Below are 22059 nucleotides of genomic sequence, written 5' to 3'. Positions count from 1 at the left end.
TCACCTGCAGAGGCAATCCATTTCAGCAGTTCATTCCTTCTTTTCTCACCTGACTTGGCTTCAAAGCCAAACATATTTTCTCCTCTTAGGCACCCCCTCCCTTCTTCCTTTATTTAGCCTTGGTGTTACAAGAGAAGTGGTGGCAGCAGCAGCTCCAGACAGGGCTGATGCTTTCTCTTCACACATGCGCCACAGCCAGCTCTCTACATAAACTGGACATTTCCTCTGAGGTCTCTTCACATGGTAAAGTGACATGCTCAGCACCTGGAGGGCCTAACATAACATTGACTCATGTACCTGCGTAATCCCTTGTCTGTGTGCTTTTACCATAGAAGTCTGGCTTTGACTGCAGGAATCCTGAAAGGCTGCAGCAGCAGTCTTGTTTGAACTAGATTTGATGTCCAGGACTTAAGAAGAACAGATGACTGAAAATATAAATTGGTGGGCTCAAAATACACAGAAATTGTTGATGGGGAGTAGCCTTGAGTGACCAGTTGCCTTTGGAATCTCTTCCTTTTGAAGTAATTTGGTGTATTTTGAGGATAATTTTAAAGAAAAAACTCCAGAGTGTTTTCTCTATCAGACGCCAAGGTTTAACTGGGCCCTATTTTGGACCTACATTACTTGACACTTCCCTGAGCAGTTTTCCTCTGTGTAAAAAGATTTTCCTTTACTTTTTTTCAGGTAAGTTCAGATCCCTCCATGTACATTGAGGTGGAGAATGAGATGACCACAGTGGGAGGTTCCAAGCTGAGCAGGTTAAAGTGTAATCGGGAAGGCAAAGAATGGGAGACTGTCCTTACCAGTCGAATTCTTACTGCAGCTGGAAGCTGGTAAGAGAATTTGCTTGTAGAAGTAGGAGCCTCCAGAAAAGGATAGTTTTTGGGCAGGAGAAAGCATTTAGGGCTGTATTGTTACACTATTAAACAAGTTGTTAGTGGAAATCTTATTCAAGGTTCCCTTTGAGAACTTCTGATGACATTAATAAAATATATAGGTATTTAAAATTTACCAAATTTTGATAGCTTCAGAGAATATTGCTACCCATTTGTCTTTATTATTTTAACCCCCCGTGCATGGCATATTTTTGCAAAATGTTTAATTAAGTTCACTATTACAGTGCATGACAGGATCCCTTATTTTTATGGAGTTGTGTGATTCTTCATAGTGCAAAACATCTTCCTAAGACCTTTCTCTTCTTCCTCTTCCTGCTATCCCACTCTAGGACATGTATGTTCCTCTTTTCTCCTCCTATAGCATTAGTAACAGGGGGCATTGGCTTTGCTGGTCATTGCGGTTTGCTGTTTTTTTCATTACTTCTTTTGTAACCTGTACACAGTGCTTTGGTATTAACCATGTTAGATGAATAAATATAATATGCACTGTATGTAGACCTGATGGCAACCTCACGAGTGAATTAGCCCCTAGGGTCCTGACGTAACCACAGGCTTTATAGCATCCCATGTCCCCATTAGCCAATTAAAATACTTCCTTTGCCAGACATTGCATTCTTCCATTAAATTCCCCCATTAGAGTGGACGGAATGATTAGAAGCAACAGTTGTTTAAACAGCAAATGCCACAATGACTGAAGGTTTAAAAGAACACTTTAAATAGAATATTTTTGTGGGGTACATGTTTCCTCAGAGATACCTGCAGTTTCTCCTCCTCCTCAACAGCAGCTTTTAGTTTTTGCATCAGAAGTTTAAATTAAACTGTGTGATCTTGTTGAGGTCCGAACTGTGACATAAGTACCCACAAGTCTGGTTCACAGGAATTCATCTGAATCTTTTTCTGGTTTTATACCCTTAAGAGTTAGGCTGAGTTTTGGATTGGAACAAATTAATAAATCGCAGCTGAAATTGACAAGTTTTACATGTTTTTTGTGGAAGCTGTAATGTTTTGCAAAAACTCACAGTGGCGCAAGTTGACTCAAACTTCAGCCCAAGCCCACCACAAGGTTTGGTTAGTCTGGCCTGAGTTTCAAGCTTGTTAGGAAGAGTGTTGGTTATAAAGTTACGTACAGCTGTAATCAGAGCTCACCTTCACACCGTGCCCTGTCATCCATAACAGGAAACTGCAAACTCCTGATCATTCACATACCTTATTCAGTGTTTAGATTAAAAGCATACCTTAGAGCAGGATAGAAATAAAAAGTATGTTAAAATTTGGGCCAAAATTTCTGATGCTCTTTAATGAAGGAGGTAGGAAGTGCTCCTTTTACAGTATAAGCCTTCCTCACTGACAGAAGTGCTATCCAACACCACCTTTGAAACATGCACCCAGGGCTTTGATTGCAAGGTAATTCAAATCTTTAATCTCACATCGCCATGAAAGGTACTTTTATATTTTGTCATTTAGCAATTCCCTACTTTCACCTCTGCAATGTTCTTGCCTGACAGTGCACAACTTCCTCCCTGCCTTCCAAAGAGAGCATCATCATTCCACTGTCTTGACAGACCATTCTTCTGTGTGTGGAAACGGTCTTGTTTCAAAAAACCAACCTCTTCTTCATATGCCTAGACTTATTCTGACCAGGCACTCCTCCTTTCCTTCCCCAATGATATGTCGCATTCACCACCATCTGCAGAGTGAGAGACTTGAATTTAGGATTCAAAACCACATTCTTCTCTGTTTTTTGCCTCTGCCTTCTGGAGCCAAGTTTTCTGAATCCTCACAATTTACCAGTGAGACCTCCTTCAAGTTGTATGATAACCCAAGAGTTCTTGCCTCTTTCTTTTCACTGAGCTTAAATGTTTCCTTTTGATCATTTTCAGTGATGTGGTGAGTGTAGCCTGTGAGAAGAGGACCTTATCTGTATTTTCAGCTTGTGGTCGTCGCCTTCTCCCACCTATTATATTGCATTCGCCTATCTCCGCTTTACATTGCACAGGTTCCTACGTCATGGCTCTCACCACTATTGCTACCCTGTCTGTGTGGTGAGTACTAAATTATGCTGTCATGACTGCCAATAAGCATGGGCTATGATTGACTGGTTACCTTACTGCTTCCAGTTAATGACTTTGATTGGGGCTGATAGATTTTTTTCTTTCTTTCTCGTGGCTGGGTTGGTATGTGCCTGCTGATGCTCTGGTTCAAATCAGATTTCCTTTCGATTGAGTCTTACTTGTGGATGTGAAATTCACCCCTGTATAGAGGGCCCACCATGCAAGACATGAGTCCTGCCTACTCTCTTTTGCAGGCTTAAGTGGACTTCTGCACGGGGTGAATTTCACCCTAGAAAGTGGATGATTTATCCAACTAAGGGTCATTTGTTTGAGCCACCTCCTAGGACAGAGTGATTTTAGTCTGTAGAATTAAGGGAAAGAAGGAAACATAAAAATCATTCATATCTTCATTTTTAGTAAACCAACATTGACATTGGAAGGAGTATTGTCTAACAGTTAGAGTATGGGCCTAGGAGTCAGAAGTCATGGTTCAGTTCCCAACTCTGCTGTTGACTCACTTTGTGACCCTGGACAGTTCACTTAACCTCTCTCTCTACATTAGTTTACTTATCTGTAAAATGGGGCAAATGATTCATACCTATCTCACAGAAGTGTTGTGAGGCTTAATGTTTGCAAAGTGTGATGAGATTCTCTAACAGAAAGGGCCATAGAAGTGCAAATAATAGTTCTTATAATCTTTATCAGAAGCAGGGGTGCATATGGCTCTGCCCTGCCAAAATTGTGTTGTCAAATAACGAAGAAAATATTAAATTACAAATTTTAATCAGGAACGTTCTAGAAACTGTTTTGTTATATGATTGGAGTATTCATTTCTTTTTAATGTATAGATTTCCCGCACCCCACCCCCTCTTTTCTCTCCCTTCAGGGATGTTCATAAACAGTCAGTGGTTGTCAAAGATGAGTCTCTGCAAACAATATTAGCAGGTATGAAAGGGCACATTTACCTGCCAACCGTAGTCTTTCAGCCCTCCTGTAATATTTTGAGCCATTAACGAGTGTGCTAAAATTCTACCTACCCCTGTAATGCAAAAATAAATAGGTATTCTTCTGTATGTAGTTGGATGTTAAATGGAAATCACTGGGTAATGTTTCATTACCACAGAAACAATCAAGATAAAAATATAAGGAGATAGCAGACTATTAAGGATCCTGTAATTTGTTTTGTTTTTTAAATGTGGAAATGCAGTGTTGTAGAGTTATCATGAATCACTTTCTAACCTGGTGTATAAATCCCGTAACACTATCGCAATCCCCAATGCATATCTTGCATATAATCAGATATTTTAAAACTTAATTGATCAGAAATTATCTGAATTTAACAAATCTGTTTTCTGCCCTTACCAGTATCTGGCAAAAAAAAAAAAAAATCAGTGTTACAGAAAACACACTGGCCTCCTATCTGGATTTAATCTTACTAGTATTAATCAAAGGCAGTTTGAGAAGTATTTGTATGTGTGTGTGGTATGAACCCAGCAGACTGCAGAAGTCTTCTCAGACAGACAGCCACAAACCCTGGTTAATTGGTCCTGTGCTCAAAACATGCTCTGAAGGACTGTAGAATCAGAACACTTTCGTAAGCAGGAGACAATTAATATCTGAGCATTACAGCATGTTTATCCACACCTTCCCAAGCGTAGTTTGTTATGAGATTGGCATGGAGATATCTGTAAACTGAAAGGTTTAGTTTTAAAGATGACAGAAAAATAATTGGGTGAATATTCTGCGCTGAGATACTGCTAATATTTCCCTTTTAACCAACCTTTTATGTATTTTGCAATTTCTCAAGATTATGTAATGATAGTTACAAAGAAATGATACATGTAATAGTGCATTGAGCTCAGTGCTGAGAGTCCTGGCTTCTAAGTCCAGCTCTGCTACTGACTTGCTTACGTGCATTCAGTGAGTTACTTCACCTCTTTGCCTCAGCTTCCCTGCCAGAACTTGTTTCGGTAGGGCTCTTGCGAGGATTAATTAATGGCTGTACAACACTTTAAATGTGTAGAGTTTTAAATGTTATGTAATGATCACTTCAGAGGAAATCATAAGATCTGATTTAATCTGTAGGAAGCGATACATCTGTCTCTCAAATTTTGCTGACTCAGCATGGTATACCAGTAATGAGCCTGTCTGATGGAAAGGCATATTGTTTTAATCCTTCTCTTTCTACGTGGTAAGTTGCACATTCTTTCTTACCATTTATAAAGTTGGTTGTGTTAGCATGCCGGTTCTGATTTACTGCCCCTTAATTCTGTGCTCTGAAAACTAACCAGAGCAGAAACACACTCTGGGCTTGTCTTCCACTTTGCTCCCCACATACTAGTACCTGGATGGCTGGGCCAGTCCCTTTCATGTTTTATGATTCAGTATTGTTTAAAATAAGCCTTGTAAATTAAAAACTTAGACTGAAATTTGTTTCCTTACCGTTCTTTCCCCACCTGTTACATATATACTCTGATTTGTTGTCATAGGGTTGCTTGTAACTGCCTGAAAGTTGACATGGATTTAAAATGGTTTGGTCATTCAGACGTTCATGATTTCTGAATGTAAAAGATAATAGTCTTTGGAAAAATTAGTCCGGAACAGCTGCCAGGAAACTTGGATGCTCTTTTATATTTAGATGGTAGTTTGTGTGTTTAGATGATGGGTTCCTTTAAATAAAAAACACCCCAGAGAAAATCTCATTTTTACTGCCTGGGTCTAGTCCATGTCTGTAATGGCCTTGATATTATTCACAGCTAAGGCTGACCCTGCACTTAAATGCTGCTGTCTTTTTCTCCACAACAATTAAACCAATGGAGGATGGAATCTGAATTTCCTGTCACTTTTCTGTTTGTGCCACATCCTCAGATTTATATAAAAGAATAGTCCCTTAGTCACCAGCTCAAATTAACCATGATTAAACAAGCAAGTTTACTGTAAGTATTTGTGCCATTGTATATCTTAGTTGTCTGGTAAGCATATATATGGCATTCATTTGAGCAACCAATTCCCCAGCCTGTAGATGATAGCCTTAATTAGGTGTGGGAAGTGGGAGCTGTAGCTGTCAACTCTCCCCTGTCAGTATGAAGGAGGCATCATATCCTCAGTGTAAGGGAACTTCCAGAGTGGCTGATCAGCAGTCTCAGAGCAGGGTCTGATGTGTGGAGGGGTTTGGGGTAAAGTTAGTTTCATGATGAGAAAGTAATTACCTAGGTTCCGTACAGCCTGGGTCCTACTGTGGATGTGAATTTTTGTTTTCAATATGCAAGTTCCAAGTATGGCAACCTGTAAAATGTGCCAGTGGATTTTCTCTTATGCTTTTCAGAGCTCAAGCCAAATCCTGTTTAGGTTATGTGACTAATCCCGTTGACTTCAGTGGGACCATTTGTGTAAATAAAATGAGCAGGATTTGGCCCAAAGCCTTGTACATTGCACCAGTGTGTATCATTAAATGTATTAATCTAAATTTGGGTTACTGCTGATATGTACTATATGTATTGTATGATGTTTGAACCAACCTTTGTACTTTTGGATAATTTAAGCACTATACCCAGATGTACAGACACTCTTTTCTTAACCTGTGTATTATATAATTTTAACATTAGCTTTAATAAAATTTTTATTGTGAAAATGCAAATAGAGTATAAAGCAGAATAGAACAGAGTCATCTGCCACCTGATGCACCATTCGCTGTGTTCTAATATGTTCTTGTTTTTTTTTTCCCCCCCAGGAATCTTGTCTCTGACAAACAGGACTCCTTAGCACAATGTGCAGACTACAGGAATAGTTTACCATCCCAAGAAGCCATGCTGTGTTCAGGACCCTTAGCCATAATACAGGGACGAACATCAAAGTATGTATTTAGGCATTTTATTTGTGTTTACTGATCAGCCAAGTGGTCTCTTTCTGCTTCATGTACAGTCAACTAAATTGCCCGGTGTTAATTTCTGTTGTGTCGTCTAGTTTCAAGATGACTGAATGTTTGAATTACTTAGTTATTTTCAGAAATATCAGTGGCTTGGAGGGCTAATCTGTCAATCAGATTTGTACAGAGAGTATGTTTAAACCTTACACCTTCGTAACCTTGTATCTGTTTAGCTCAGAGAATATTTGGGTAGTAAGAAGGTGGCTGCATTCTATGCTTAGTAATTCTACTTTTATAGTTCTTCCTTACCTATGGTGCAGTTTTTTCATTTAGGTTTATAGAATATCACTTTGTTTATTTAAATTGGATTTCTTATATTTTGCATTGTGATTTTATAATTTACTTATTGGACCATCATCCCAAAAGTGGCTTGGTCTACAAGCTTCAACTTTGTCTTATTCAATTTTCCTTAGTTGGCTTATTCTGTGGAATCTTTGAGTATTTTAGGGAAGATTGGATGTCTAATTAGTCATTTGCTGCACATTTTTAACTTCTGATCATACCACCAGGGAATAGCAAGAGCCAGTGGAAGTGTCCATAGACAGCTCAGTGGCTCATCTTCACCTGCCACTCACATTCCTGTCTTCTAATTTATATACCCTCTCATAGCCAACTTTGATTTTATTTTACTAATGTATATGCCCAAATGAGAGTGGCTGTAAGTAGGGTAATGGGACTTATTTTCCTTCTTTCCTTAAAAAAAAAAAAAAAAAGTCAGGAAAATTAGGATTTAAAAAGAGAAAGAATGGAAATAACAGTTTGGATTTATTTTTTAAAAAAGAAAATATCCACAAGAAAAATTAGTTAAGGTTTGTAAAGATGTTCTAGTTACTTCAAAAAGTAACTTTATTAAAACATTTTAGTTAACTTCAAAAAAAGAATTTCCAACCTTTTACAAAGACCACTTATAAAACTAGCCTTCATTTAGTTGCCTGGCTTTCACATGCTTGTGGGTGGGGGTTCAGGAGTGTTCTAAAGGATTATATAAACATACAAGAAGACAGCCCATACCCTGAAGAGCTTACAATGTTAAAGACAAAAAACAGATGAAGGGAGGATGAAAAGTATACAAGCAAAGTGATCAGGATGATGATAGGAACTTACTGTGTTAGTTCCATTTTGTTCATTTGCTTATATATTTGATTTTATAATATAAATGAAATTATATAAACTGAACTTTGCTATGGTGGAGGGGAGTGGTGCACACGCAGGATTGAAGTGGGCAAGAGGAAGGGGTTATGGGAGTGAGGAGGAGAAAGGAGGTGGTGGAGAACCCCAGTGGGCAAGAGAGGGCACCTGAGAGGTTGCAGTGGTAGGAGAGGGATGGGTGATAAGGGAGAAGTAATCAATGACAATATAGTAAAATCCATTTTCCAAGCTGAGTGAATGATGATTTCAGGAGGCTGTGGAGGCTCCTATTGGTTACTGCTCCCCATGTGGAAAGTCTGAAGGGACTGGGGGATTGACGAACCTAGTGCCCTGGTGGTTCAATCTGGGTCTGGTGCTAATGTAGGCAGGTCCAAGGGTCTTTCCATTTGTCAGGGGTACAGAAGATTTATAGGCAGTGGCCTTTGGCAGTAGAGGTCCAAACTGGGAACGCACCAGATACCCTTGATATGTGAAAGACTAGAAGAATGACTTTTGCACTGTGGGAATTTTTTTCTAATTGATCTCTGACTTTGTACCACGTTTGGTTTATAGTTCAGGAAGGCAAGCTGCAAGACTGTTCTCCATGCCTCATTTAGTACAACAAGAAACAACACTGGCTTACCTGGAGAATCAGATAGCAGCGGCACTTATGTTACAATCCAGTCATGAATACCGCCATTGGCTCCTTATCTATGCACGGTACCTAGTTAATGAAGGTGAGCTATGGTATGCAATGTTATTTCTTACCTTAAGTGCTCTTGCAAAAGGTTGTTTTTTTTTTAAATTGGGCTTCTGCCCTTTTTGTTACTTTCTGATGTAAAGTTGGCTGGATAAGTTTTTGTGTGTATTTTTTAAAGGTTTTCATCTTGGTTTTTTATCTGATAAATATAAAGAATGTCAAGTCTGGTCTTTCCTAGTTTTGCTGAAGGTTCTCTTAGAGAGGATCTGGAAACATGATTATTGCAAATACTCTCACCTTAATACAGCAGGCAGGGATGTTGAGTCTTTATCAAAGACAGCCTTTTTCCAAGCTGTTTTAGGTATTGGCATTAAATATGTGTTGTTCAAAAACCCTAAATTTTAAACAGTCTTCCTAAAAACGTAATTCTCCTCTCAATTACTCAACTTTCACTCTTTGACTTTTTTGTGGTGTGTAATCATTTCAACAGTTACCGTAGTCTACCAGGGCAGACAAGACATGTATAACATAAAAAGCAAGCTGACTTTTTTGGGGGGAGAGGTTGGGAAAGGAAGGGTGTCTTTCAAGTTGTATTTATAATAAAAAATGTGATAATCATACCATTGTTTTTCCTTTGTAGATCACTTTTAACAGCCTTTTTGTGGAGAACTGTAGATAAAAGTTTTTGGAAGTTCTAGAATAAATCCATCAGCCTGTCTTTATTCACTATTTTAATGTTTCAAATAATTCTTATTGGTTAGGGAGGAATAATTTGCCTTTACAGAAATCATATAGGTTTGTCCTTATGTTGTTCTTGTCTAGATACTTGTAACTCTGTCTTAAATTATATGTGATTTATATTGTGTAGTGGGTATAATTTTATGTTTATGCATGTTGTTTTATTTCTGGTAATTCTCAGGGTTTGAATATCGCCTGCGAGAATTATGCAAGGATTTACTGGGTCCAGTCCATTACTCAGCTGGAAGTCAGTGGGAATCAACAGTTGTGGTAAGTGCTGGTTTTTGTTTTTAAATAAAGTAGGGGAGCCATTCCTTTTGTGTATAAACCAGACAGTTTTAATTTAAATTGCTGAATGTACTTTACATTTCCTCTCATAGTTTCTTTTGGTAACATTTAAAAGAACACTGCCAAAGTTGAGAACCCAAAATTTGATCTACCCTTAAAAGTGTCATCTGTTAAGTAATTTTCAGTTTTTATTTTACAAGTTCACTGCTAGGGCTTTCTTGTAATTGTTTTGGGGTTCCATGGTTTTTTGTTTTGGTTTTTTAAGGGAGTTTTCACTTAGCTTTAGAAACGGTATTTAAGTTATGCCAGCCTGGTGCTGATTCACAAGGAAGGAAGTAAATTGAATGAGCCAAGCCTTGTCCAGCCACTGTTTCTTAAGGAAGAAGAAATGTCTGCTTAATTTGTCTAACTTTTTAACTGTTGGGAAGGTTGATAGCCCTTTTAACCTCAAGTATACTTCAAATTGAGTAGCAAGCAAGTAATCTCCAAAGACTTTAATCATTGTGGAACCCCTTCCATTCTATACCTAATTCATCCTTTCCATTACTTAAATAGTAACTTCCTTTATTCTCTCTGGCACTGTATACAAACACTTAACAATTCCATTATCTCCACTGATGCTGTCAAACGTACCTAATAGATGGAACAGGTTACACCTTCAGTGCTCTCCATTCACCAGGTATGTACCTTTGAAAGGGCTGATATGCCAAAGAAACATGTGCCCTTCAAGGAACACTTCCGCATTCTATCACCACATGGAAGCAGCAACAAGAACATTCAATATGTACTCCCAAAGACTTAATTATTATTATTATTATTACTGTTGACATCTAAATAACAGGAGGTGACACCAAATAAACAGCTCTCTAAGATAAAGAGAGACCATGCTAATTTTAAGTGAATCCCGTATCAAATGCCTGTATTAATGATATAAAATAAATTTGAGGATTTTTGACGTTTTTGTGCAGGGTTTACGAAAGAGAGAGCTTCTGAAAGAACTGCTTCCTGTCATCGGACAGAACCTCCGTTTCCAGAGGCTTTTCACAGAATATCAAGAGCAGCTAGACATCTTGAGAGACAAATAGTATTTCCCCAGATTTTCCCTGAAGGGCCTGGTCTAAGGGAAACTGCTGAACAGCATTAACCAGAGACAGAAGAGGAGAGAGCCCGGCCAGAATGGGACACTCCTGAAAGGGGCAGTACCAGAATGGCCCCACATGTTTCAAGAGTGATAAGCTTTAATTTCTAAAGAAGCTCACAAAGGCATATGTGGAAATGAGTGGAGGAGCTGGACCTGTTTTCCAAGTGGAATATGAACATCAAAGCTGTGGCCTGTGTTCCTACAGAAGGTTGTGGATCAGTACTTCAGGGGTTCCTTTTGGGTCTGGATCTCATTGTGATATCAAGGAGACTAGCTGAGAACAGTTTGGGGATTTTTTGGCTGTCCTGTGAAAAGCACAGTACTTCAGAGTACGCTGAGCAGCATATTAACCCTGTTCAGGGTTTTTTGCCTGAGGATTGATTGAGGCTCAACACTATATTGAATTAGATGAATGAGCCTATAAAAAGAAATTTCATAAAATATTAAGGTATTATGCAGCCAATAGACTCAAACCTGTGAATATAATTATAAAAGGCTGTTCTAACACAAGGACTATTTTTGTACTAGAATTTGCTAACTTGTAATATGGAATTTTATTTGGCCAATAATCAGGATTTCCCTACAAGTAACCTTGTAGGAAATTTAACTCTAATTATGACAGCTATGTTGCTGAATAATTGTACCAAAATTAACCTGTCATCATCTGGTTTTTAATTTTTAACTGTTTGTAAAGGAGAGATTTTTGGGGGTGGGGGGAATCAAAGAGGGTGGCTCTTTTTGTATGTACAAAAATAAATGAACACTGCATTGGATTAAAAAAAAAGATGGTCTTGCTCTGGATATTCATGTCTTCTTGTAGCAGCAGTAAACAGTAATACAGATTGAATCATGTTAAACATGTATAGAAATCCATATTGAACTAATGTTATCTGGGTGATCTTTTCTCTCCAAGTGCCAGGGTAGTACATCTTAATACTGATTTTACTGTATTGATCTAGAACTTTGTTTTTGTAACTACTGCTACTTCCCGATGGGAACTCTACTTGACATGTGCATGTGCACCTTCATTCGGAAGATTTCAGTGGCAATACCTGTTCGTCTTGTGCATGCACCATATGCATCCTTGTGACCCATACCAAGGATATATAGGCAAGATACTACCAATTCTAAGCACTTGACTAAGAAGGCAGTACACTCTTTGTCTTCCACTGCCTCATCGGTACCTAGACCATCAGTACAACTGAAACAGCGATTCCAGCCTTCGGTACCTCACACCTCTATGGCTGGGATTCATCAGGTCAAGGCAGTCCTGCTTATTTCCTAGGAGGCTGAGTCTCCTCTGAGTTCAAGACCTCTGGTACCACAACCAATTTTATCCCCACTATTCCACCTTTCTCCAGGACCACCTGCCTCCTCAGTATTCGACACCTTCTGAAAGACGGCTGATTACTCCTCCATCCCCCCACTTCACCAGACTAAGAAAGGGAGTTCTTCAGACTCCCAGATTTCTGTGCAGGGTTCTGCTGACTGCCTACCTACATTTGTTTAGCCAGAACTATGACTGTTTAGGAACATTTCCAGGCTTCTACCATTGAAGCCCGCCAGACATCCACTTGGTACTACTAACCCTGGATGCGCCCACCAATCTCATATGGTTCTCCCCAGTGGGCATACTGGGATCCCTGGGCTATTTACCAGCAACTGTTTTCTGAAGTGCACACTGCTCATGTGGATCATCCCAGGGAGCATTCTTCAGCTCCTTCTGTTTCTCCTAAACAATCTCCAATGAGGACACATTTGAGGCCCAGGAAAGGAGAGCTGTCGAGGAGGCTACTCCATATTCTAATATTTCTTCTTCTTCCCCAGTTGAAGTTGTCATCCCCTTCGCCATCTCACGATGATTTCAAATAATTTCAAGATCTGATGAAGAGGGCAGCAGACACCCTTCAGATTCCATTAGAAGAAGTGCAGGAGAAACAGCACAAATGGCTTGACATCTTGTATGCACTATTGTCAGCCCGGGTAGCCCTCCCTATAAATGAAGCACTATTAGAATCTGCCAAGTCTATCTGGCAGACTCCAGCTACTGCACTCCCTGTCAGGTAAAAGACCATTGAAAAAGTATTGTCTCAGCTCGGGGCTTGAGTTTTTATTTTCCCACCCCACACCATCTATTTTAGAGGTAAAAAAAGCTCTTGCTCCATTTCTCTGGGTCCTCTAAAGCAGTGGTTCTCAACCAGGGGTACATGTGTCCCTGGGGGTGTACACAGGTCTTCCAGGGGGTACATCAACTCATCTAGATATTGGCCTAGTTTTACAACAGGGTACATAAAAAGCACTAGCGAAGTCAGTACAAACTAAAATTTCATACAGACAATGACTTGTTTATACTGCTCTATATACTGTACACTGAAATGTAAGTACAATATTTATATTCCAATTGATTTATGTTATAATTATGTGGTAAAAACGAGAAAGTAAGTAATTTTTCAGTAATAGTGTGCTGATTTTGAAAGCAAGTAGTTTTTAAGTGAGGTGAAACTTGGGGATACGCAAGACAAATCAGACTCCTGAAAGGAACAGTAGATTTGACATTCCTGATATTTTTTTGCTTAAAAAAAATCAAGCAGGGAAAGGTGGGGAATAAAACCCTTCAGGCCTAATTTATACATGATATACTTTCAAAACAGAGTAAAACCATTATTTCCCTTTTTAGGTTTCCTTTAAAAAGCAATTCTGGAACCACTTTTTGAACCACTGCTACTCTGCTACTGTTACTCTGATACTCTGCTACTGTGCTTGTAAGATTGCTCACTGAGCTCTCAATATTTAATGGCCATAATTCTGGCCTGAAGAGCAGGAAGTGGGTGGCTTTCTGTAAATATGATGTAACATTCAGGTTTTTTTTTTTTTTTCTAAAATGCTCACTGCATTTTCCCATGGATTCACTCAAATACCAGCCCCAATTCTCAGTCTTGATTTCTCCCTCTGCAGTTTTTGTGTGTGAGGAAGGAAAGGTATGCCCTGCCCCATACTCCTTCAAATAGTTTAATTATTTTCAGATCATTTTTTAAATTTTATTTTTTGACTGCACATTTTTAGAAATTCTGAAGGCTGCTTTATGCCCACTGAGAACTGCTATTCACAGATCTGGCTGATTACTTGGGAAAATTTCCTTGCCTGGAATCATCATCACAAATTCAGTGAAAAAGGTGGGTTTGCAGATTAACATCAACACAGAACAAATGTGCAGGTAACTGTATATCTGTTGTTCTTCCATCAGTGACTTCCTATAGCAATGTAAAAATACATTGAAATGGGAAATTTCCTTTTGTCTATTTTTGCATCTTTTGGAAATCTCTCTGATCTCTGCAGAAATTCTTTTGGAGCTTGCCTTAGTAGTTGTTGCTACTGGCTATTAGCCCAGCAGCCATAAGAGTAGCTTTTTGTGCAAAATTACAACTTGGACTTGTGTGGAAATCAGTAAAGAAATTAATAAATATGTCTTAATATACCTGAAAATTAAATGGCTAATTTTCTCCTATTTGTTAATGTGTTAATCTACCTTTAAGGTATGTGCCGAATGCTCATTATTGGGACTTGAGTGTAGGAATCAAGACAATAGTCTTCAAAGTGGAAAAATCTGAACAGGGTAAGTGTTGTGGCAGCATATGAAATGATTTAGAAACAGGAAATTTAAAGGCTATATATTGTCAAAACCAAACCTGGATCTATACAGGTTTTGAATTTTGGGGTGTTTAAGATCCAGATCTTTATCCGTTGGCTTAGGCCTGTCTATGCTAAAGGTCTTACTCAGGAGTGAAGGTGAACCTCTATGTAGGACAGGTTTACTGCTGAGCCCAGCATCTGCAGCCTTGACGAATTCTTGAGGCATAGCTTGAGAGACTGCCAAGTAGTTTGGGCCCAAAACTAATCAAGTTTTTATGTTTTAAGGCCTGTTTTCTGAGGTTTATCATCACGCTTAATAGCTTTTATTAATCCATTATTTGCTTGAAAAATGGGGAAAAAATACCCTACAGCTGTGTAGGACCTAATGTATTTAATTCTGAGAGCTATGCTCACCCTGACTACTAATGAGGAAATAACGGAATTGGACCTGTGGGAGAAGAAAATTAGAGGAAGTAATTCAATTTTAAGAGTTCCAATAATGCAGAGTAAAAATTAAACTAACTTTTAAGAGTGCCTCTGTGTCCTTTTAATTTACTAGATCACAATTTTGTACTGTTAGTCAACCACTGATCAGGGATTATCTGAAATTTGCTGTCATTTTTGTTAAACAATCTGTAGTTTGAAAATTAAAATTTATGTACAAAAATGTCAAACATTTTAATTTTTAGATTCAAAAGATTTTTTGGGAACTCAAGAAACTGTTTTTAACCCTGAATGTAACTATAAAAGTACAATAAATGTGACAAAGGTGATATGAGCACTAGTAATCTATATGCTATAGAAGTGGGCTGGCAAATGACTGCAGCCATCTTGTAAAAAGTACAGATTGACTTTGTTCTGAACTAGACTATAGGAGCTGAGCTGGAAACAATGATGTTTCCTTTAAAGAAGTAGAAGTCTCCTATCTTTCAATACTGCTGTAATACTTTGGAAGGAAATTTGTTACAAAGTTCTGAGCATTTCTTAATAAAATGTAAGAAAACTTGTCTGAAAACAATCAAAGATCACACATTCAATTAATGGTAAAACGCTAAATTACAGAGCACAAACACTTTAATATTAAACTCAGTAACAAGATACAGCAATTATGCAAGAATGAATTGATTAGATAGAGGAAAAACACAGAACTGGATTAAGGAGACCAGAGATCTGTTCCTGGCTCTGCACCAAAGTTATGGTGAGGCCATAGACAGGTCACAGCCTCTGGGCCTCATTTCCTCATGGGTAAAAATAATAATACATAGAGGATCTTCTTCACCGGTGTCCAGATAAAATAAATGTATGAATGTTTCTGAAATACCTAAAATTAGAGTAGAGCATCTCCAATGTTTTTCTAAGACGATACAGGTTGGTCTCTAAATGCCTATTTAATCTTGAAAGGAATGCAAAGTATTATAGTATTGATGTGGATTTTGGTGGGTAAATATCCTGTAAGTATGTTCAGTTGTATGTTGTGAGATGTACATATAACCTATAGGGTAGACTAACATGTATAAGTTAGGCATTCACCACGTGGTGCTTACCCAGTCATTAAATAGCTACTAAAAAAACGATGAGGAATTGTGAAACTCAGTAATATTTCATTGAAAGATGTTAAACTCCTGGCATTCAAGTCTTTCCTCATTGGTGCATATTTAGTAATTAATTTTATTGCATTTCCTTTAGAATATGTAGATTTGGATGCAAGGAAGTAACTTGAGCACAACTAACTAGTAGTTTAAATGTCCTATGAATGTAAAAAGAACTATTAGAGATGTTTCCTGTATCACAAACCAGGTATAGGAAATGACACAAAATTCTTTAGAAAACACACCCTATCAGTGAATCTGACCCAACTATTATAAGTACACACTGCAGCTGGAGGACCTAAGGCACAGCACAAACTGCAGTATGTTAGGTGGGATTTGATGGAATATGTGTCAGCACCTTAGGCTTGCTAACTGTCTAATCACATAAATGCAAACACCTTGCCTGGCCCCCCGCCCCACCCCTTCTCTGAGGCCCCGCCCTGCTCACTCCATCCCCTCTCCCTCCATCTCTCACTCTCTCCCACCCTCACTCACTTTCACAAGGCTGGGGTGGGGTTGGAGTGTGGGAGGGGACTCCGGACTGAGCCTGGGGTAGGGAGTTGGGGTGCAGGATGCAAGCTCTGGGAGGGAGTTTGGGGGCTGGGGCAGGGGGTTTGGGGTGCAGGCTCCGCCTGGGTGGCTGCAGGGCGCCTAAGATAAGCTGGACCAGGGGGCTCAGTGTGCCACACCCGGAAGCAGCTGGCACGTCCCTGCAGCTCCTGGAGAGGGGGCCAGGGGCCTCTGCATGCAGCTCCTGCCTGCAGGCACCGTCTCCGCAGCTCCTGGCCAATGGGAGCTGCAGAGTCGGTGCTCAGAGTGTGGGGAGTGTGCGGAGACCCCTGCCTCCACCATGGGCCACAGGGACATGCCAGCCACTTCCATGAGTGGCAGGGAGGCAGGGCAGGCAGAGAGCCTGCCTTAGCCCCACTGCGCAACTGGACTTTTAGCAGCCTAAAATCTCCCGGTTTGGCTTCAATAGCCTCTGGGAGATAGAGCCCGATTCTGGGAGACTCCCAGGGAAACCAGGAGGGTTGGCAACCCTACAGCACCTACATACTAGGGTGACAGCCATGTTAGAAATGCAAATACCTCACATAACTGCAAATTCAAAATGGAAAGCAGTTTATAGGCTAACTTTTGGGAGTGGGAGGAGGGGCGTCTGCTTGATTCTGAAGAGAAATAAATACTGAAAGCTGAATTCTAATTTACATTACTTTGAGTCAGGGTGGGCTTGGAATAGCTGTTATGGATTCTATAATTAGCATATTTTAAAAGTATCCCTCACTTTTGAAGTAATGATTTCTGTGGAATAGTGAAAAACTGAACAGAGTTTGAGAGCTGCAATGTGAAAGCTTTGCTACAATGAAGGCTAACAAAGAAAACAGGAGTTCAGGGGTTATGATATGAGTGAGGTGGCTGTGGTCTTTGGACGTTTAAAAGCTCACTGGCGCTGTTTGCTGACTAGGTCAGACCTCAGCGCAACCAACATTCCCATTGTTATTGCTGCTTGCTGTGTGCTCCATAATATCTGAGAGAGTAAGGGGGAGATGTTTATGATGGGGTGGGAAGTTGAGGCAAATTGCCTGGTGTCCGATTTTAAGCAGCCAGACACCAGGGCAATTAGAAGAGCACAGCTAGGTGTGCTGCGCATCAGAGAGGCTTTGAAAACCAGTTTCATGACTGGCTGGGCTATAGTGTGACAGTTGTGTGTGTTTCTCCTTGATGCAAACCTGCCCCCTTTATTGATTTTTAATTCCCTGTAAGCCAACCACCTTCCCCCCTTCGAAATAAAGTAACTATTGTTTTGAAACCATGCATTTTCTTTCTTAATTTAAAAAAAAAAACAGACAAGGTAGCCCGGGTGGGATGGCGGAGGAGGGAAGGACAAGGCCTTCTGTTGCTTGGGACATCCTCTGGAGTGGAGTGGCTGGGTGCCCGGAACCTCCCCCCCTGCGTTCTTGGGCGTCTGGATGAGGTGGATACGGAACTTGGGGAGGAGGGCATGCGGTTATGCAGTGGATACAGCGGGGGTCTGTGCTCTTGTTGGCTTTCCTGCAGCTCCAACAGATGCTTCATCATGTCCATTTGTTCCCCCATTAGCCCCAGCATCGCATCCTGCCTCCACAGTTCGCGCTCACTTAACTTTTTCCTGGCCTCTGCCACTGAATGCCTCCATGCATTAAACTGCCCTATCAGTGTGGGAGGACTGCATGAGCTCGGCAAACATGTCATCGTGAGTGCATTTTTTTTCGCTTTCTAATCTGCGATATCCTCAGGGATGGAGATGATAGGGGGAGCGTAGAAACATTTGCACCTGGGGGGAGATAAAAAGGGAGAGTAAAATTTAAGATGATACATTTCTGAGAACAAAAGGGAGACTCTTTCACAGTGAATCAGGCAATTCACAGCAGACAGCACATGTGCTTTAGGTACAAGGTCACACTTTGCCTTTTATATTGAGCGCCTGCTGGTATGGTGACACATCACACACGGCTGTGCAACAGAATTCGGTTTCCAGGCAGTCATGGTAAGTCTTTTGGTATGTGGGGTTGGCTTCTTACGCCTTCCTAACGTGTGGGAATGTTTTCAAACTGCAGCGCCCTCCTTTCCCAGAGCAAGAAATGTGTTGGGTTTCACATTTAAAAGGAGGGGCTGCAGTTTTCGGGTGGTTGTGCAGCACATACCTCCTCTGACCCCTCCGCGTGGCTATTCTCTGGGATGATCCCTTTTAGCCAAGCGCAAAAAGCCCAGCACGAATGGGGTCCTTTTTACTGTTCCCTTACAAAAATTCCCCTATTTCAACCAGGTGACGATGAATGACATTACTCTACTGAGGCTAACACAGAAAGATATAGACCGAATGTTGCTTGAATGCAACCAAAACCCAGGATCATTCACTGCCATGCTTTGTGCTGCAATGATTCCAGAATACTTGCTACTGGCTTGGCATGGTAAAGTGTCCTACCGTAGAGGATGAAATAAGGTAGCCCTCCCCCAAAACACTCTGCAAAGGCTTTCAGAGTACCTCCAGAAGAGCTTCATGGAGATGTCCCTGGAGGATTCCTGCTCTATCCCCAGACATGTGAACAGACTTTTCCAGTAGCTGTACTGGCTGTGAATGCATCCCAATTCTTCAGGGCAAATCAAACTTTAAACACTATTACTTTTAAACCCTGTACTGTAGTTACAAATGTGCACTCAACAGAAGTGACTTCTCCAGCTTCAGGGTCGGGGATCCCACCTTGGGAGGGTATTGGCTCCAGGGTGATGAAAAGGTCCTGGCTGCTGGGGAGAACGGATTCACCACTTGCCTGCTGTGCATTCTCCTCTTCCTCCACAAAATCCTCCTCCCTGTTGTGTGAGATTCCCCCCTTACCGATGTCCACAGACAGCGGTGGGGTAGTGGGAAGGTCCCCCCCTAGAATGCCCTGCAGCTGATCATAGAAGCAGCATGTATGGGGCTCTGACCCGGAGTGACCATTTGCCTCCTTTGTCTTTTGGTAGGCTTGCCTGAGCTCCTTAACTTTCACTTGGCACTGCTGTGTCCCTGTTGTAGCCTCTCTCCAACATGCCCTGTGAGATTTTGGCATACATATTTGCATTTCTTCTTTTTGATCAGAGTTCAGCCTGCACAGATGCTTCTCCCCATATAGCAATCAGATCTAGTGTCCCCCTTTCAGTCCATGCTGGAGCTCGTTTGTGACTCTGTGGGGACTGCATGGTCACCTAAGGTACTGAGTGCTGTTGTATTCGCCAGGCTGAGCAAACAGGAAATGAAATTCAAAAATTCCCGGGGCTTTTCCTGTCTATCTGGCTAGTGCATCAGAGTTCAAAGTGCTGTCCAGAGCAGTCACAATGGAGCACTCTAGGTTAGCACCTGGAGGCCAATGCTGTCGATTTGCGTCCACACTACCTCAGATTCGACTCCGTAAGGTCAATTTCAGCACTACTCCCCTCACTGGGGAGGAGTACAGAAGTCGATTTTAAGAGCCCTTTAGGTCGAGGGAACGGGGTTGGTTGTGTGGACGCGGTCATTTTTAAATCGACCTGACCCCCTAGCATAGACCAGGGCTACCAGTTGTTCTATTAGTGGGACCGACAGCTGGACGAAAGAGGCCTGCTGTTTTCGCTCCATTCCCTAGGGGTTTGGAAACGACACCCTGGCTCGCTCTTCTGCGGGATTACGGTCTGGGCGGCGGCGGGGCAGGGCAGCCTGGAGGAGAAAGATTTCAGAACTAAGTCCCAGCGCGGGAGGCTCGGCTGTGCGCACCTGCACTGCCTGGACCCTAGCTCCGGTCCCTTGCGCGCCGCGGCCGGGGCGCCCCTTCTCCCAGCACGGCGGACTCACGCTAGGCCAGGACCCAGGACTCTCCCCAACAGCCCGGCGACGCCAGGGCGGGGGCTGGAAGGAGCGGCCGGAACGGTAGTTGGGGCGCCGCGGTTCGGCGGGGGGACCAGTTTAGCGGCGCACGCCGTGGTACCGGAAGTCGCTGTGGTGCCCGGGAGAGCCGGCTTGGCCCCGGAGGAGCCCGCCGGCCGGCCGGCCGCAGCTAGGGGGTCCGCCCCAGCTTGGGGTCCGTCCCCGCCCTTGGTAGGGGCCGCGTCTCCTGCGCCGGGGACGAGCGGGAGCCGCCGCCGCCATGGGGAAGAGGCAGCACCAGAAGGATAAGATGTGAGTGTGTGAGCGGGGCCCCTGCGGGGCGCGGGGGGGGGCTGTCCTGGCGGGGCTCGGCCCGCGGGCCGCCTGCTACGGCCGCCGCCCTGGAAGCCGCTCGGGGAGGGTGGCCGGGCCTGGTTTCCCCAGTCCCACGCCCAGGCTGCTGCACCCCGGCGCTTCCCGCCCCGCGTTACAGGCCCTGGGCGCCCGAGCCGCCGCCCCTCGGCCCGGAAGAGCCTAAAGCCCTTCGCAAAGCCTGTGCGGGCCGCGCTGCCTAATGCGGCTGCCTCTGGGGCCTGCGGAGCGGTGTCCTCGGAGCCAGTGGCCCTCAGAGCCGCCCCCTTCCCTCGCACATAGGGGCTGCGTGGGCAGAGCAGGCAGGGCCAGGGTCTAGGCCGGTGGTTTTCAAAGTACTGGTGACCCTTTCCCATAGCAAGCCTCAGAGTGTGACATCCCCCCCCCCCCGCCTTATACATTAAAACCACTTTTTAATATATTTAACACCGTTATAAATGCTGGAGGCAAAGCGGGGTTTGGGGTGGAGGCTGACAGCTCATGACCCCCCATGTAAAAACCTCATGACCCCGGTCCGGACTCCCAGTTTGAGAACCTCTAGTGTAGGCACAATCCAATGAATGGCTGTGGCTCAGTGAAATAAGCTTCAGGTTTTAAAACAGGTTTCAGAGTAGCAGCCGTGTTAGTCTGTATTCACAAAAAGAAAAGGAGTACTTGTGGCACCTTAGAGACTAACCAATTTATTTGAGCATAAGCTTTCGTGAGCTACAGCTTCATCGGATGCAAGACATTTAGGCTTTGTCTACACTGGTGAGTGAAAGACAAAACTATTGTTGTTTAGAGGTGTTAAAAAAACACACACCCTCCCCAGAAAGGCAGAAGTTTTGTCCATGTTGGCAGGAGCGCTCTCCTGCCGACAGCGCAGCTCGTTGTGGGTGGAAGTTTTTTGTCAGCAGGAGATCTCTCTCTCTTGCTGACAAACAGCGGCTACTCTGCGTGCCTTTTAGGGGCACAGCTGTAGCGGCACAGCCATGCTGCTAAAAGCTCTGTAGTGTAGAAATAGCCTTAGAGCTTGTCTACGTGGGGACGTCTGGGAAAGTTAATACAAATTAACTAAAGGTGTGAATTTGAAGTTACACTACTTAAATCTGCAAGTCAACAGAACACCTTAATTTAGTCAGAATTAGAGTGGCCTTAATTTGGTTTAGTTTAGTTCACTTTCAAAGTGAATAAAGATAAATTGAATTAAGGCCGCTTTAATTCTCAATAGCCGTCTCCACACAGGTATTTAAATGATTTAA

General features: G+C 42.2%; 2 protein-coding genes across 3 annotated transcripts in view; both read left to right on the top strand.

Annotated features, from left to right (window-relative positions):
* The window catches only part of HIRA (histone cell cycle regulator), a 57247-nt gene extending 45579 nt beyond the window's left edge, over positions 1-11668 (top strand). The window contains exons 18-25 of the mRNA XM_077834769.1: positions 685-833; positions 2777-2938; positions 3834-3892; positions 5033-5138; positions 6678-6800; positions 8574-8737; positions 9620-9708; positions 10695-11668. Of these exons, the coding sequence (XP_077690895.1) occupies positions 685-833; positions 2777-2938; positions 3834-3892; positions 5033-5138; positions 6678-6800; positions 8574-8737; positions 9620-9708; positions 10695-10811 (969 nt within the window). The 3' untranslated portion in view covers positions 10812-11668. The remainder of the gene's footprint in view (positions 1-684; positions 834-2776; positions 2939-3833; positions 3893-5032; positions 5139-6677; positions 6801-8573; positions 8738-9619; positions 9709-10694) is intronic.
* An 8894-nt stretch (positions 11669-20562) lies between these two features.
* The window catches only part of PPIL2 (peptidylprolyl isomerase like 2), a 112079-nt gene continuing 110582 nt past the window's right edge, over positions 20563-22059 (top strand). For both annotated transcript variants that reach the window (XM_077835094.1, XM_077835093.1), the window contains exon 1: positions 20563-20758. In XM_077835094.1, the coding sequence (XP_077691220.1) occupies positions 20727-20758 (32 nt within the window). In that variant the 5' untranslated portion in view covers positions 20563-20726. The remainder of the gene's footprint in view (positions 20759-22059) is intronic.

This window comes from Eretmochelys imbricata, chromosome 15 (genome assembly GCF_965152235.1).
Source record: "Eretmochelys imbricata isolate rEreImb1 chromosome 15, rEreImb1.hap1, whole genome shotgun sequence".
Classification (NCBI taxonomy): Eukaryota; Metazoa; Chordata; order Testudines; family Cheloniidae; genus Eretmochelys; species Eretmochelys imbricata.
This window is presented reverse-complemented; position numbering and strand designations above follow the sequence as displayed.